This window comes from Capricornis sumatraensis, chromosome 17 (genome assembly GCF_032405125.1).
Source record: "Capricornis sumatraensis isolate serow.1 chromosome 17, serow.2, whole genome shotgun sequence".
Classification (NCBI taxonomy): Eukaryota; Metazoa; Chordata; class Mammalia; order Artiodactyla; family Bovidae; genus Capricornis; species Capricornis sumatraensis.
The window spans coordinates 42,219,302-42,238,150 of NC_091085.1; the positions used below are offsets into that span (position 1 = coordinate 42,219,302).

Consider the following 18,849-nt stretch of genomic DNA (forward strand, 5'->3'; position numbering starts at 1 on the left):
TGAGCCCTCTCAGCACCAGGAAAAAGTTGTTAAAAGACACCCAGACTTCCTGGAAAGTCCTCATTGGACATTCTTCTCCTTTATATCTGGTATACCATACCCAATAGTAGCTACACTAATATTAATTTCCTTTCTTCTTTATGATTCCTGATCCCTTCTACCTGTACCCCAACAGCCCAGCAAACCAAATTCTAGCCTTTACTGCTGGTAAGTCGCTTCAGTCGTGTCCGACTCTGTGCGACCCCATAGACAGCAGCCCACCAGGCTCCCCCATCCCTGGGATTCTCCAGACAAGAACACTGGAGTGGGTAGTCATTTCCTTCTCCAATGCATGAAAGTGAAAAGTGAAAGTGAAAGTGAATTCGCTCAGTCGTGTCTGACTCTTTGCGACCCCATGGACTGCAGCCTACCAGGCTCTTCTGTCCGTGGGATTTTCCAGGCAAGAGTACTGGAGTGGACTGCCATCAGCCTTTACTAGTTCTCTCTTAATCACCTTTTCCTTCTTTTCTCATCCCTTTTCCTATTACTACTGTAACAAACTACCACAAACTCAGTGGCTTAAAGCAACCCAAATTCATTATTTTACAGTTCTGGAAGTCCAAAATGAGCTTAAAGGGGGTGAAATCATGGTGCTGGCCGCATTCCTTCCGGAGGTTCTAGGGAAGAACCTGCTCTTTGTCTTTCCCAGCTTCAGGAGGTCTTTGGCTTCAAGCCCCATATCACTCTGACCTCTGCTTCTGTCATCACATTTTCCTTGAGTCTGACACACCCCCTCCAAACCCACCACTTCCTCTTACAAGGACCCTTGTGGTTATGTTAGGTCACATGCATAATCCAGGAGAACCTTCCTCCCAAGATCCTTAATGTAATCACACATGTAAAGTGCCTTTGATTACCTTGATGGTAACATATTCACAGGTTCCAGGGATTAGGACGTGGACATCTTAGGGTGTCATTATTCAGCCTACCACACCAGCAGTGATATTCAAAATGCTTAACAACCGAAACGCTACTTAAAGCAGGGGATCTGACTTTCAGAAAGGTCTTGGGTCTTGATGTTAGAGTGGGACCATGCAGATTCTGGCGTGCTGGTTGATGGACTGTGGAGGGCCAGGAGGTCTAGGGTGACAGTGAGGCACTCCAGAGTTGGGACAAGTGATTCTCTCTAAGCAGCACTAAAGACTTCAAAACTTTCTTATGGCAAATACAGCCACACCCATGCATTTTGGCTGATCTACCTGTGCTCTTCCTTCCATGGATCAGCTTGGCTTCTCTAGGCTTTTATGAATTTTTCTCTCTACCCTCATCCATGATCAGCACACATATCTTCTGAGATTTTATTGTGTGATGTACTTGGCCCTTTTCCCCCTGAAATGTCTAGTTAAGCCTCATTACAACCCTATAATTAGATTCTGTACTTATCTTCCTTTTGCAATAACATATCCAGGGTCATATGTACAACAATTAATATGTAACTCATTGTTAGGGCCTGGATTTGAATTCAAGCACTTTGCTTTAGAAATTGGGCTCTTAACCACTGTGGTTAGTATCTTCAAGGAGACTCACGTCTCTTTAACAGATAAAGAAAGCATGAACAAAGCTGATGCGGGCAATGTTGAGATGCAAAGTGGCAACCCCAAGTCCAAATGCAGTTCGTGGGTTTATACATCAACCCTACCCTGTAGAAATTTAATGATTATAGGGAGGACTTCTTGATTACATGGTAAGATTTTTATTACTCTGTAGGACGAAACCTGAATACTCTTGAATAGATATTTATAGTATAAAGATTAAAAACAACCTTCAAAGCAAGTCCAAAGTCCAATTTATCTTAGCCACATAACATTTTAGAAAAAAGTATAGCTGTAAGCATGTGATGAAATAGATGAAGAAATAAATGGATAAAAAAATCCATAGCCAAGAGTTTTATTGTAAGACTCAATTGACTGTGCTACAATACTACTTCCATGATTCTATAATATCATATTCAGCTTTCTCAAATGAGTAAAGAGTAGCAGGGACAGGAGAAGCTGAAGAGAGGAGGATGACAGACCACTTGTGGACTTTGAGCCTTTCATTAATCTCTATCTGATCATAGTTAGAAATGTATTGTTCGTACCCAGAGAAAATGATATCTAACAGAAAGAAGTAACACTACTCAAAGAAAAAAAGAGTTGGAGATATTTTTGGATTTTGCTGTTTGAAATAAAATTTTGGTTTGGAGAGGAATGAGTATTAGCTTTTTCATTCACTCAATTGTTGCATTATTTTTTAATGAAGGTAGAATGAGATCTTGATTGGGGATGGAACAATATGTATAAATCAGAGGCTGAAATTAATGTTACTTAAAGATGCTTGGGAGCAGAGTTGGAAGCACATTTTACTTTAAACCATTTAACCTGATTAAGAAACTAAAATATTCTTGCTAATTTGGAAAATACACTTGATGTTTAAAATTTCCTAAAAGGTAGCTGTCCTCCTACCTTTATGATGGATATTGGATGATCTCAGTCAAAAAGACTAGTTATTACCATAAGAAAAAGTCCTGCAAGAAAGCACATGTTGCCACTTTACTCATTATTGAAGTGCCCTTATGACTGTCAGAGAAAACAGGTGAGATGCTAGGGCAGGCAGAGAGAGAGAGATCAAAGTGTTTTGTTTACTTCTTTGAAATCTTGTAGTACTTACTATTTACTGTGCATACTTCTTGATTCATGCTGAAAATTGGAATTCACCCATGTCTCTCTTTTTCCTGTCTAAGATGCAGATTGGGCACATTTTGTTAACTCCATCAATCCCTGCCCCCACGCATTAGCGCATGCACACGTATACCTAGCCAGTGGAAAAGAAAAAAGAGTTACTCACATTCATCCATTTTACAAAGATTTCCAGGCTGCAATGGGAGGGCTTTACCTCTCCCTGAAGGATGAATAAATAGGTAGCTTTTCTGACAACCTGTTCACAAACTGAAGTGAAAACTGAGACCAAGGTCTTGCTCTACTGGCACTTATGAGATCCACTCCTGGCAACATGGAGAGAATAGTCATTTGCCTGATGGTCATCTTCTCTGGGACAGTGGCCCACAAGTCAAGCTTCCAAGGGCAAGATCGCCTCTTTATTAGACTGCGTCAACTTATAGACATTGTTGATCAGCTGAAAAACTATGTGAATGACTTGGTAAGGCCATACTGGGCACAATAAAATTCAAATAATATTCTTCAGTTACTATAAAAGGAGCTTTTTGACATAAAAATAACTCAGAACTAATTTTCTTTTGCTCTAGGATCCTGAATTTCTGCCAGCTCCGGAAGATGTAAAGGTAAGACCAGTCGAATTTGTTTGTGAAAATGCATTTGATAAAAGTTTTAAAATCCAATTAAGGAAGGCATTAACATGATTATTTAGAAATAGACTTACTATCAATGAATTTTGTGATTTAATAATTAGTTATTAAATAATATATTTACTACATAGTTATTTCTAATTTGCCCAAATATTCATTGATTTACCAACAAGCCAATCTATAAAACATTACATACCTTATATGATATATTTTTATCTTCAAGTATCTCTAAGAGTATTCCCAAGTAGTACTGTTGAGCCAGAAAAACAAAACTAGAAAATAAATCTATACTATGATCATTTTCTGAACAATGACCAAGTAATTACATTTTAAGAGTCTGTGCATAAACGTTCTTGAGCCTTCTTTGTAAATCTATGAAACATAGACACAAGCCATAGAAGCAGAATTCAGTTCTTGATAATTAGAAAGGAAGGGAGAAAGAAAGAAAGAAAGGCAGAAAGGAAGGAAGGGTAAAAGGGAGACAGAGAAAGAAGGAATAAAAAGAGAAGGAAAGAAAGAAAGAGTAGATTACAGAACAGCATGGAGTAATACTGGTATGGAAATCAAGGCTATCCTTTACAATATAATTCCCATATACCTTGGCCTGAATAGGTCTTGTCTTCGGCCTTCGGTGAGGTCTTTTGAAAGGACAATTTTCAACAACTCATCCCGTTATCTTAAGCCATTTAAATCCATGAGGTCCCAGGAAGAAGAGGCGTAGCATGTAGTTCAAGAGTACTGTGTGCTGATCTTTCCCTTGGTAACTTCTATCTAGTCTTAATGTTTGGTATCCTGAGGATATAAATGCATTTGGGGGAAACAGTTTCACTGTCACAGAGCTTTAACTGCATAAATTAGAATAACTATAAAAGTACTACCAGTAATTAGGACACTACAAAGGGGAGACTTATGAAGATACATTGCAAAGAAAACAATTATCGTAAATGACTCTGTAAAAGTTTAGAAAGTGAATGAGTCACAACTATTGCTTTTCTCTAAAATTCACTCTCTGTCTCTGAACCTAACCACTCTCATTTACTAAGTCCTTTTCTAATAAGCAGCATCTAAAATGAAAGTAGCACATTCAGCTTATTGGAAAGACTTTTTCAAAAAGTAAGTCTGTTTCTTAATGTCCTAATTATCCAAACATGTATTTTTCAGCATCTTATGTCTTTTGTGTAACTGCTGTGGTTAGAGTCCTTTCTGGAGTTTCTTAGCTGCAGTCTATGACTTGCAAAATAAGAAAAATATCCCATTTTCTAACTTAAGTTGATCCAGTGGGTACTCTTTTTATATGCTTTGTTAAAGCAGATGTTTTTTTATCTTATATCATAATGACAGGATTTTGTCTCAGTGACATTGTGTCTATCTAATAATCAGATCAAGCAATGCTACTATGATACAAGTGAATAATGGTATAACTAAGATTTTAAGCCATGCTGGCAGGCAAACCCTGGAGAGAAGAAAATAGATCAAGGTCATAGTAGCGTTATATCAAGTTTTCAGGACTTGCATCAAAGCAGAGTCTATCAGAGATTTTAAAACATTAAAAAGTTCAATGAAAATAAATTCATTAAAATGTTGCATATAAATGTTGACAGTGATTATCTAAGGTTGCTAATTGGCCTCACCAGGTAACTTTCTTTCTCTTTCTAATTATATAACCAGTGGTGCTCATCTGGTGGTGACTTTGCCCTCTGAGAACATTTGGCATTATCTGGAAAACTTTCTGGTTGCCACAGTTGTGTGTGTGGAGGTTTCTATTGGCATTTAGTAGGTAGAGGCCAGGGATGCTACTAAACATTCTAGAATGCACAGGACAGCCCTAACAACAAAGAATTATCTATCCCTAAATGTCAACAGTGCTACTACTGAGAAACCCTGATATAAACCTAGTTTGTAAGCGGGACAAAGGTAATTTTACCCCATTGGCAAAACTTCCTAGTATGAATGGCCAGGGCTTTCTTTGGAAAAAAAGCTACACAGGTCAAAAGGAAATTGTAAGGAGGCAAGTATTTTCAAATATTCAATTGCAATCAACAAAGCCAAGTTCACCTACTTGCAAAAGCAGCTCTTGACTGTTCTCTGGCTAAAGACAAGAGTGGTTACTCTTGCTTTTGATTTCCTTACTGCTTCCTCTATTCTGCAAAACTAATGCTTCCAGGTGTTAAAGGATGAGGGAAGCAAAGCCTTGCCCTCTGAGTCTGCAAGGCACAGCAAAGGAAAGCAGTGGTTCTGCTCCCACGTGGTGGTGCTGCACATGAACTCAGGGTCATCCTGAGTGACAGGGCACCTGCAGCAGCCCCAGTCAAGATTAACCTCTCTACTCCCCATCTCAATGCATCCTTAAAGCAGTTAGCAGGGCAGCTTCTCTGCTTCTTTTCCTGTTTGAGGCTGCCTTTGATGTGCATCTGAAGCCGAATCCAGCAGCTGTTTGTCCTGGACCACGGACTGCCAGGGACAGCTGTGCTGCTTGCAGAAAGCACAAAGCAAAATTCCACTGTGTATTGACATGGGTGAGCAAGGACGCACAGTAGAGATAGCACAGCCGCATCAGTAGGAGCATCGGCGTCCAGATGCCATTCAGACATATTCAGAAAGGCTTTCTCAGGTGCAAAATCTTTGCTCACTTGTCTTGACCACTCTTTGCAATACTGTCTTAAGGGAGTTCATTTCGTAGGCCCCTACACTTCTTTGGAACCTAGTTTTCTTTCAACATACACATGTTAATGTTAACTCAGCAAAATGGGCCTCTGTGAGAAATGCTGGTTTCTCAGATCATCACGGATGAAGCAGTTAGCGTTTTCAGTTTCAGCTGGAAAATTTACCTCTTTAAATATGAATATTATTTTTTTCCAGTAAGTTAAGCCGGTTGTGGTCAAAAAGAAGAGAAAAGAAAAAACTTCAACAAACATGAACATGTGGTTTTCAAGGAAAAAAAAGTGCTATAATTAACATTTATAAATAGTTTCTATTAAATAAGCATTTTGGCAAACATATGTAAAGGACATTATTTCACCCTTATGACAGGCAAGCCGCTCTGATATAAGGAAACCAGATAAGCTGGTTTTCGGCTTGTGGCTACGTATGCAAAGCAAATCTGATGGGGTTGTGTCTTAAAGGTGCATGTTATTAACCAACATTCATATTGGGTAAGCATATAGGCTGGAAAATGCAAAGCAGGCCAGATGCTATTTTCAGCTGATTGTCCATGGGAAGATTCAGGTAATATTGTTGTATATATGATGGGCCTTGTAGGAACTGAGAGAAGTTGCAGCTTCTGGATACATGGCAGTAGCTTCATGCACGTTGGTGAAATGAAGATATAGCAACTTTGTTGGGGGGTTGGGGAGAACAGCATCATACACAGGCATTTGCTGAAAGAAAAAATTAACCTGAATACAAGTTCTCAGATCAGTGTGAAAATGATTCCAACAAGTCAGTATACATTTTGTTCTTCCAGTAAATTCCATTTCACTTTCAGTTCAATTTCTAAGATTCTGATTTATTCACTAGCCACTGGTTATTTGACTAAACCAAGAATCAACTTTTTGATCCATGATCTGCCCAATTCACCATGCTCTGAGACATTACTCTTACTTTATAAGGGACAGTCTTCCCTCCCTTGTGGGTGCGGGGGTGGGGAGGGCACATCTCAAATTCTATTCCTCAAGCACTTGATTCAGGCAGATCCCACCCTGACTGACTTGAGAGTGTGAATGGGATTTTAGAAAAGTCACACATGGTCTACGGCAGGTGGACTCTATCTTAGATGTGGAATGTACCATCTGAGGTAGGCACCCACTTCATTTCCCCAAAGGAGGGGTTTTAAACTCACTTAATTCATTTGTCCACTCTGCAAATATTTGTTGAGCATGCACTAGCATTCACTATGCCAGGCATTGTACAGGAAAGGTGTTGTTCAAGACATATATGTCACTATTAGAAAGTCCTATGTACACTGAAGAGAGAAACTGACAAATGAAACAATTTTTAATCAGACTACCACAGCAGAGGGGCTTCCCTGGTGGCTCAGATGGTAAAGAATTTGTCTGTAATGCAGGAGACCCAGGTTTGATTCCTGGGTTGGGAAGATACCCTGGAGAAGGAAATGGCAACCACTCCAGTATTCTTGCCTGGAGAATTCCATGAACAGAGGAGCCTGGTGGGCTACAGTCCATGAGGTCACAAAGAGTTGGACACGACTGAATGACTAACACACCATAGAATAACTCACCCAAAGCTGCCACAAGCCATAATGTAACTCTTAGAGTGTCATAATTTATAACGTGTGTTCTGCAACCAAACTAACCCTCCCAGAAACACCAAGAGTTCTGCCCAACACTCAAACCGCAAAATGACAGGAGGATAGAACTGTGGCAAAGTGAGGCTCCATCTTCTTGTCTGTGAGACAGGGAAATGTCCTCTCGCCCCTAACACGGGGGAATTTCACATGATAAGAGTTTCCTCTTCAGCCCAAAGATTAAGTAAGACATGAATCATTCCTCATTTGTCTGCTGAAATGAATGTGATCCAAGGCACTGCAAGAAAAAAGGATTGGGAAGGTAATTTTTCCTTTCTGAATGACTTTCATTAACCTGCACACAAATAATTTCTCTTTCAGAGACACTGTGAGCGGTCAGCTTTTTCATGTTTTCAGAAGGTTCAACTAAAGTCAGCAAATAATGGAGACAATGAAAAGATAATCAACATATTAACTAAACAGCTGAAGAGGAAACTGCCTCCCACAAATGCAGGGAGAAGACAGAAACATGAACTAGTAAGACTGTCGTTTGTCATCTATCTTATTTGTGCTTACTAACTGTATCTATTACTTTACACAATTTCACACACACACACACACTCACACACACGCAGCCAGAGCCTCCAGTGCCTTCCTTCCAGTTACATGTTACACCTTCTCATAGAGTGTTTTGAGAAGTGAAATCACCTCTTTTTAGTCCACAGACCTGAAAGTACTAATAGCCAATTAGAATTTGCTAATGGTCTCTGGTAGGTGAAATAAGTTAATATAGCTTTCTGAGGTGAGGAAGTCATTAGGCAGAGGATCCAGCTGTGACTTAAGAATTAAAAAATATTCTCCTCTCATTATATGATCACATATAACTTGCAATTTTATTAATAAGAGCTAGACCCTAGCTTTCCTACAAGAAAAGAGACAGCCTTCAAGACACCAGGATAAATCTCAATCTCTGCCTTCCTCTTTTAAAAAATATTACCGTCCTATATAATTGCAGAGTCAGTGCTACAATTTAAAGTGATAGACCCCATTATTTGGCTAGGGGATTTCAATATTCCCTAGTTTTGGGGGTCCTGAGAACCTTTTGTATATTTCCTTTTATGCCAACTCATGAGGAATGCTGATAATCTCGTAATTCAAGCACTAATCAAAATCACTGGATGAACACATAAGATAAATTACTGGAATTTTTTTTCTCTCCCTCTTCTAAGGGATTGCACATGTAAGCAAATGAACTCTTAATTACAATATCAAAATGATTTTTATTTCCTTTGATTGCTTGGCAAGGTTAGAATGTGAAAAGTATCTCTCCAAAATTTTTCTCAAGAAGGAAAGAGCTGAGCCTGTCTCTGAAACAGATATCAAAGAAACAAAACGGTAGTGCTGGAACTGAACTTAGAACTATTCAGTGAAGCACCTTCATCTGAATGATGCGAAAGCGAGACCAAGGATGTTAAGTGACTTGTCCCAAGCCCCACAAATGTTAAGTGCCATTATAAGAATTAGAACTTAAATCTCTTATCTTTCAAATACCTCTCACCACAACATCAAACTGGCATTAGAGATGCTCAATAGCAAGCAATGGTCTGGTTTCTGGTATTCCAATAGGAATAGGATAAAAAACATAAAAAAGATTTTTTTAAAAAAAGAAATGTAAGTGGGCAATACACATGTAAAGAATTGTTTAATGCCCTCATGAACAAATAAATGCAAGTTAAGAAAAGAAATCTTATTTTTTTCCAATTAAAAAATTTTAACAATGCCCAATAATGGTAAGAATATTCTATATGAATAGAGATAAAATAGTTTAATAATGTACTTCAAAAGCCTTAAAATATTTTATCATTTTTACTTATTAATTCTACTTTTAGTAGTTTATTAAATAAAATAAAGAAGTATATGAAAAATTACTCAGAGATATTCACTGCAGCACTGTATACAATAGTGAAAAGTTAGGAGCAATCTATGTGTCCAAAAATAGTAACACTTCAATTCTATGTATGAATACAAAGCAACCATTATGGGCTATATTTTTGAAGAATATTTAATATGTAGGAAATGCTTGTGATATGTTAAGTATAAAAAAGGCAAATTAATAACCAATGTAAACATAAATGCAAAGAAAAAAATTACCAGGAGGACACATATCAAAATATTGCAGTTATTATCTCTGAGATTAGGATGTCAAGTGATTTTTCTCACTGTTTTTTTCTGAACTATTTCATGTGTTTCTCAAATTTTTTTCAGTGAACATGATTTATGTCTCTAATTGGAAAACATAAAATTTGAATGAACATTTTACTGAGTAGGAAAAACATTTTAGAGAAAATTATTACTCTCTCATTGATTTCTAGACATGTCCTTCTTGTGATTCTTATGAGAAAAAACCACCCAAGGAATACCTAGAAAGACTGAAATCGCTCATTCAAAAGGTATATAACAAATTATATTTTATTTTCTATTTCATCCTTACCCAGATGGCTTCTTAAGTTGAGGTTACTCATGATATTCTATTTTCACAGATGATTCATCAGCATCTGTCCTAGAACACATGGGATATGAAGGTTCCTGAAGATATCACTTGAAGCCGGACACTATATTGCATACTTTAACACAGCAGTGAAACTCACTTCTTGGTATTCCAAGTGGACAAGTACAATGTATAAGTGATGCGGGGAACACTCAGATGAGTGTTCAAGGTCAGGATTATTTCTCCAAACTCACTATGCAGTACTTCAGTTTGATCTACATGCTCTGTTTAGTCAACTTGAAAAGATTTTCTACTCAATTTGAGTCTGATTTCTTATGTTATAGATTTCTATGGCTTCTAAAGTTTTTACTTTATCTTAATGCTCATCTATGACACTTGGAGAAGCTTAAAAATTTTAACCAAAAATTCAGTTTGGGAATTTGTTGATCTTATATTAACCTTGATCTGGATCGCAAAAAGAATGAGGTTTCTGATGATCAAAACTTAAAAGGTGTAATACCTTCACTCAATCTGAAAAATATAGAAGCATAGGGTGAAAATAAAAGTTGAAGCCTTTGTACTTTTAAGTGTTTAAAATCGATATCTGACTAAGTGTTTAAAATCTATACCTGAAGAGGTTTTTTTTTTTTTTTTAATCTCAGAATGCCTAACATATAAATATGTGATTTATTTGGGGGATAGCTTTACCAGATGGCTCCCAAAGTTTTGACTTTATTGGAATCTGTCAAAAATATTTTAATACTATACATATGAATGTATTTACGGAATAGACTCTTCTGGACTTTTTTCCTCTAAATGGGTATAATAGTACCTTCCCCAACTCAAGTCCCTTTATCAGTTAACATTCTAAGCCTTTGGAAATGGCAATTAAAATCGGTAGAGGGACATACATTAGATGGTCTTCTGGAACTAAACAGAATTTAAAAAATCTTGTAGCTCTTCTTAAATTGTTATAAAGACTGTATGGGAGTGAGCTTCCTTTCTTTCTGCTTTTTAAACAGACAGACATTTCGTGTTTGTATGTTCTGCATAAGGCAAATTCAGTCACCTATACACAGTCAAGATCAGAAGACAAATCAGGAGTCCAGGACTCCTAGTAGAAAACAGACTTTTGCATAAGCATCACAATCTTTACTATCAATCATGGGTAGTAAAAACAAGCAACTTGCTCTAACTGCCATTTCATATCAAGTCCAGCAGTTTATTTAAATATAAAGTTAAAAACGCTAGAAAAATTTTCACTAGAATGTTATAAGCTATTTGAAAATCTCTTATTGTTAAAGTAGCTGTGAGTGTGCAAGAGGACGTTGTATGGAAAATGCTTTACACTCTTAAGAAGAAAATGATCTACTTAAAAATATTTTTTGGACAAGTATAGATAATTTATGGTTCTAAAATGTATGTTAGGAATCAGTATTTCATCAACTCTCAATGAGATGTGTGATCATCAGAAACAGGGTGTTCTGTTTTAAATTTTTAAAATGTTATTACAAAGAAATCATATGCATTGTGATCATAATACTCACCTAAAGCCTGCCTCAGCATCAGGCCAGGTTGTTGGGAAATAGTGGAAAGTGTTAGCATGAATTTGACTTGGGAAAGATGGAGTCCTTATTTCTAATTTCTGGGCTTTATAGTTGTTGGTTTCTTTGACACTGTGATTTTATATTTAAAACAATGTATTTATTTTGGTGTGTTTACTGTTAAAAATCTCTGTTTTAATCCTTTTGACCAGAAATTCTACCTTAAAAGTAAAAATAACTTAATGGGGCGAGTTTTAAACTGAGTTTAAAGATTCAGGTAAACATCCTGACAACACCCCAAGGAAAGCAGTGCATCAGAATATGCAAGATGAAGAAGTGAGACTCAAAATGCTGCGTCTTCACTACTCTGTGTTCAAGACCAGCCTCCAAAAGGATCTGGGGCTGATCTGTCACAATTGCTGTTCACATATGGATGGTGATACAATAGACCTGAAATTTCACTGGATATGAAGTTATGGTCACTTGCTTAAATTGTTTTGGTTTCCATCTCTTTATGTGTAGAATAAGGGTGTTGGACTTAGTCTCTAAGGAATATTCTATCTTTTTTTGAGCTTTATATGTCTATGAGTCTCTAAAGTTCTGGATACTCTCACAGAAACATCTGACCACAGCTCTGAGTAAAACTTTCTACTGAACCGATCATTTGTTCAACATTATTTCAACAGCGTTTTTAGCAACACTTGCTGCAGGGACAAAGGATATGTTTCAAAAAAAAAAAAAAAACTGGAGAGAAGGAAAAAAAGAAAGAAGGGAGAAAGAAAGAAAGGAAGGAAAGAAAGAAGGCAGGAAGAAAAAAGAAAGAGGTTTCTCTAGGTCATGGGGGTTCAGGGAAAATTAATCATGACTTTTACCATTTTAGCTGAAAGTGTCTTCTTTGGACACATAAAATTATAGCATTATTATTATTATTGCTCTATTGTATTATTACATTTGCATCTGAAAATTAGCTTTAATATGAATTATGTACTTTATAACTTAATGATTATTTATTATATATTTGGTTTTAAATGTTTATGTTCATGGCTTCTTATTTAAGACCTGGTCATATTAAATACTACCCAGTCAGTACAACTGTCTTTTGTGATTCCCTGGAAACCTGTAATTTAACAGTTTCAGTAGAAAATAAAAGATGATCCTTAGTTTCTGAGAGCATGAAGTTTTTACATGTATATAATAAAGACAATCTTTTCTCCTTACATACTTTCACTGAAATAGGACTTTCCTCTTTCTGTCCCTACTTCAAGGACACCACTTCCTGTGCAGCTCTCCAAGAGCAATTGAAGATATCCTTCCTAACGCCTATTGCACGCATATTCTTGCACAAAACTCATTTCTCCTTTGAAGTTTGTCCCATCTAACTTTGCTGTCCCCTTACTTTTTATTGATGATTGTCATCTTCTGAACACTCTTCCATGTTCACCAAGGACTCAGGCATTCTTTTCCTGAATCAAATTTATTCCATCACCCGGGGTGACTTCAGTGACCATGAGGAGGATTCCACCAACACTATGCTGCTGCTGCTGCTGCTAAGTCACGTCAGTCGTGTCTGACTCTGTGCGACCCCATAAACGGCAGCCCACCAGGCTCCGCCATCCCTGGGATTCTCCAGGCAAGAACACTGGAGTGGGTTGCCATTTCCTTCTCCAATGCATGAAAGGGAAAAGTGAAAGTGAAGTCGCTCAGTCGTGTCTGACTCTTTGCAACCGCATGGACTGCAGCCCACCAGGCTCCTCCATCCATTGGATTTCCCAGGCAAGAGTACTGGAGTGGGGTGCCACCAACACTATAGCTTCCCAGAAACTTGAGTGCCTCAGTTTCAAATATGGGCATCTTTTACTCTATCATCAGATCACTCCCATGGCCATGTACCACACTATAGCACTTGGAACCAGTCTGTCTGAAATCTTTATATATAAAATGCCATCACCTGCTAGTCTCTTTGCTCTCAAACTGCCCTCCTTCTACTAATGTGTCCTGAGACTTAACATGATAGCCAGGCCTTCACCCTATTGATTCTCTCAGTTTATTAGTTCCCCTCTTTCCCCACTGAGCCTGGGCCCCTGATCAAACCCTTGAACTTCAGATCCAGCAACACACACGATCTCGTTCTTCTCAAGGACCTGCCTACAAACTCCCTACCTAGATGTCTGTCTTGCTTCCCTAATCCAGCTTCAGTCACTGGCTCTGGCCCCTTACCTTTGGAGACCCTCATAAACTCCCCTATCCGGCTTACTGGAGTCACTTCTCCACTTCACTCTCAGCTCGAAACACTCACCTGCTTTCAATATCTACCTCCATCTACTCTAGTCCACAGGTTAGTGTGGGCATGGCCTCACCTCATGTGGAAAAGGGAGGTTTGGGTATTCATGTAAAGTCAAGCTCACTGAAAGAGTAGTCTACACATGTGTCTAGACAATCTTATCTCCTATCCACTTCAAACCATTATCATCTGATTCTACCCAAACCACACATTACCAGTGTATCATTAAAACTGTCCTTTCTCTGATCAACAATGACCTCCAAATTACCCAGCTCACAAATGTGTCTAAATCCTTATTTTACTTGATCTCATTGTGATCTTTGCTACCTTTGATTACTCTCTCCTTTCCCTCTTTGACTGTGGAGGCTGCTCTTTATCCTCCTGCTTGTTTAACTCTCTGACCATATATTCTCAGTGTCAGTTGTTGGTTTGCTTTCCTGTGGCTCTGCTTGGAAGATGATGTTCTTGAGGATTCTATCCCTGGGCACCTTTTCACTGTAAATCTTTTCCTTCAACAGTCAAATAAGTTCCTGTTGTTTTCAGTTCAGTTCAGTCACTCAGTCATGTCTGACTGTTGCAAACCCCCTGTTTGCAGCACGCCAGGCCTCCCTGTCCATCACCAACTCCCAGAGTCCACCCAAACCCATGTCCATTGAGTCAATGATGCCATCCAACCATCTCATCCTCTGTCATCCCCTTCTCCTCCTGCCCTCAATCTGCCCCAGCATCAGGGTCTTTTCAAATGAGTCAGCTCTTCAGATCAGATTGCCAAAGTATTGGAGTTTCAGCCTCAACATCAGTCCTTCCAATGAACACCCAGGACTGATCTTTAGGATGGACTTGTTGGATCTCGTTGCAGTTCAAGAGACTCTCAAGAGTCTTCTTCAACACCACAGTTCAAAAGCATCAATTCTTTGGTGCTCAGCTTTCTTTGTAGTCCAACTCTCACATCCATACATGACCACTGGAAAAACCATAGCTTTGACTAGATGGACCTTTGTTGGCAAAGTAATGTCTCTGCTTTTTAATATGCTGTCTAGGTTGGTCATAACTTTCCTTCCAAGGAGTAAGCGTCTTTTAATTTCATGGCTGCAATCACCATCTGCAGTGATTCTGGAACCCAGAAAAATAAAGTCAGCCACTGTTTCCATTGTTTCCCCATCTATCTGCCATGAAGTGATGGGACTGGATGCCATGATCTTACTTTTCTGAATGTTGAGTTTTAAGCCAACTTTGTCACTCTCCTCTTTCATCAAGAGGCTCTTTAGTTCTTCTTCACTTTCTGCCAAAGGGTGGTGTCATCTGCATATCTGAGGTAATTGATATTTCTCCCAGCAATCTTGATTCCAGCTTGTGCTTCATCCAGCCCAGCATTTCTCATGATGTACTCTGCATATAAGTTAAAGAAGCAGGGTGACAATATACAGCCTTGACATACTCCTTTTCCTATTTAGAACCAGTCTGTTGTTCCATGTCCAGTTCTAACTGTTGCTTCCTGACCTGCATACAGGTTTCTCAAGAGGCAGGTCAGGTGGTCTGTTATGCCCATCTCTTTCAGAAATTTCCAGTTTCTTGTGATCCACACAGTCAAAGGCTTTGGCATAGTCAATAAAGCAGAAATAGATGTTTTTCTGGAACTCTCTTGCTTTTTTGATGATCCATTGGATGTTGGCAATTTGATCTCTGGTTCCTCTGCCTTTTCTAAAACCAGCTTGAACATCTGGAAATTCACGGTTCATGTATTGCTGAAGCCTGGCTTGGAGAATTTTAAGCATTACTTTACTAGCATGTGAGATGAGTGCAATTGTGTGGTAGTTGGAGCATTTTTTGGCATTGCCTTTCTTTGGGATTGGAATGAAAACTGACCTTTTCCAGTCCTGTGGCCACTGCTGAGTTTTCCAAATTTGCTGGCATATTGAGTGCAGCACTTTCACAGCATCATCTTTCAGGATTTGAAATAGCTTAACTGGAATTTTATCACCTCCCCTAGCTTTGTTCGTAGTGATGCTTCCTAAGGCCCACTTGACTTCACATTCCAGAATGTCTGGCTCTAGGTGAGTGGTCACACCATCGTGATTATCTGGGTCCTGAAGATCTATTTTGTACAATTCTTCTGTGTATTCTTGCCACCTCTTCTTAATATCTTCTGCTTCTGTTAGGTCCCTACAATTTCTGTCCTTTAATGAGCCCATCTTTGCATGAAATGTTCCCTTGGTATCTCTAATTTTCTTGAAGAGATCTCTAGTCTTTCCCATTCTATTGTTTTCCTCTATTTCTTTGCACTGATGGCTGAGGAAGGCTTTCTTATCTCTCCTTGCTATTCTTTGGAACTCTGCATTCAAATGGTTATATCTTTCCTTTTCTCCTTCGCTTTTTGCTTCCTGTCTTTTCACAGCTATTTTAAGGTCTCCTTAGACAGCCACTTTGCTTTTTTGCATTTCTTTTTCTTGGGGACGTTCTTGATTCCTGTCTCATGTACAATGTCACGAACCTCCATTCATAGTTCATCAGGCACTCTGTCTATCATATCTAGTCCCTTAAATCTATTTCTCACTTCCACTGGATAGTCATAAGGGATTTGATTTAGGTCATACCTGAATGGTCTAGCGGTTTTCTCTACTTTCTTCAATTTATGTCTGAATTTGGCCATAAGGAGTTCATGATCCGAGGAATGGGTGAATTTAACTCAGATGACCATTATATCTACTACTGTGGGCAGGAATCCCTTAGAAGAAATGGAGTAGCCATCATAGTCAACAGAAGAGTCCAAAATGCAGTACTTGGATGCAATCTCAAAAACAACAGAATGATCTCTGTTCATTTCCAAGGCAAACCATTCAGTATCACGGTAAATCAAGTCTATGCCCCAACCAGTAACACTGAAGAAGCTGAAATTGAACAGTTCTATGAAGACCTACAAGACCTTCTAGAACCAACACCCAAAAAAGATGTCCTTTTCATCATAGGGGACTGAAATACAAAAAGTAGGAAGTCAAGAAACACGTGGAGTAACAGGCAAATTTGGCCTTGGAGTGCAGAATGAAGCAGGGCAAAGGCTAATAGAGTTCTGCCAAGAGAACACACTGGTCATAGCAAACACCCTCTTCCAACAACACAAGAGAAGACTCTACACATGAACATCACCAGATGGTCAACACCAAAATCAGATCGATTATATTCTTTGCAGCTTGTTATTTTAGATACCCCTGTACATGTCATTGACCCCTAAATCTACAGATAAAGGCTATTCCTCTCTACTAATTTCCAGGCCCTTATGGGAGATGTTCATGTTTAATCTCCAGGCTCTTCACCTTTATCTCACATGCCAAACTTGATCTCATCACTTTCCCCAACTTCCACAACCTTCTTTGTTTTCCAGTTCTCCCTGATCTTTATCATTTCTATTATTTTTTTAATTTTGTTTTTTGATTTATTTTTACTGAGGTAACACAGGTTTAGAACATTTTATATTTCATGTGTACAATAATATATTTTGACTTATGTATAACCTGTAATATGCTCACCACCAACAATTTAGTTTCCATCTGTCACCATACATAAGGTCCCCGTTACCCATTTCACCCTCCCCCTCCTGCCTTTTCCATTCCAGTACCACTGCTCCTTCCTCTACACCTATGTTTCTGTTTTGGTTTGGTTTGATTTGATCATTTATTTAGGCTTTGGTTTGCTTCTTTGTCTGTTTATAGCACGTCTGAGTGAAATCATATGGTATTTGACTTTCTCTGTCAGACTTATATTACTTAGCATAATACTCTCAAAGTTTATGCAGGTTGCTGGAAAAAAAAAAAAGATTCCATCCTTTATAGGCTGAGTAGAATTCCACTGTATACTATATCTACTTTATCTGTGCTTCTGTTTCATGCGCACTTAGGTTACATCCATATCGTGGCTATTATAAATAATGCTATGATGGCAGTGATCTCTAATCTTAATTGATGGGAACACATCTCCCAGCCTCCAAGACTCTCCCCTTCTCTCTTGTACACTGTATCCAATTCGCCACTGGGCTTTGCTATTTCTAACTTTTAAGTCCATCCTTTCATTTCTATTTCCTCTGCTATTGCCTTAATTCAGGTTTTCAACAATGGCTGCAATAAATTTTGTTGGGCTTCAGGTTTCTTGTCTCCTCCTCTTTCCAATCTATCTCTACATGGCCACCAGAGTGATGTTTTAGAAAACTTAAGTATGATCAAATTCTCCCATACTTAAAACTTTTCACTGGCTCTCCCTTGTATGGTGGTAGTGGTTTAGTTGCTAAGTTTTGTCCGAATCTTGCAACCACATGGAATGTAGCCTGCCAGGTTCCTCTGTTCATGGGACTCTCCAGGCAAGAATACTAGAGTGGGTTGCCATTTCCTTCTCCACTCCCTTGTATAGCCCATGCATGGAGCAGGGGATAGAAAATCCTTTAGTGTCTGCTCCACTCAGCTCCTACTTTGAATTTCACATTCCAGCCAATCTAATCTTTTTCTGTTTTCCTAGACATACCACATTTGTTTCATCCCTCTGTGTGTTTTTACTTGCAGGGACCTCTCTATTATGTTTCCACTGTCTTTTTCAGTTCAGTTCAGTTCAATTCAGTTCAGTTGCTCAGTCGTGTCCGACTCTTTGCGACCCCATGAATCACAGCATGCTAGGCTTCCCTGTCCATCACCATCTCCTGGAGTTCACTCAGACTCACGTTCATCAAGTCAGTGATGCCATCCAGCCATCTCATCCTCTGTCGTCCCCTTCTCTTCCTGCCCTCAATCCCTCCCAACATCAGAGTCTTATCCAATGAGTCAACTCTTCGCATGAGGTGGCCAAAGTACTGGAGTTTCACCTTTAGCATCATTCCTTCCAAAGAAATCCCAGGGTCGATCTCCTTCAGAATGGACTGGTTGGATCTCCTTGCAGTCCAAGGGACTCTCAAGAGTCTTCTCTGACACC

The 18,849-nt window shown here is 38.8% G+C and overlaps 1 protein-coding gene across 1 annotated transcript; it reads left to right on the plus strand.

The window, feature by feature from the left end:
* Nucleotides 1-3,009: 3,009 nt before the first annotated feature.
* Nucleotides 3,010-10,150, plus strand: IL21 (interleukin 21). The gene is made up of 5 exons (XM_068990313.1): nucleotides 3,010-3,177; nucleotides 3,284-3,319; nucleotides 7,968-8,123; nucleotides 9,959-10,036; nucleotides 10,127-10,150. Exons 1-5 carry the CDS (start codon nucleotides 3,010-3,012, stop codon nucleotides 10,148-10,150), a joined length of 462 nt encoding a protein of 153 aa, XP_068846414.1.
* The last annotated feature ends 8,699 nt before the right edge of the window (nucleotides 10,151-18,849 follow it).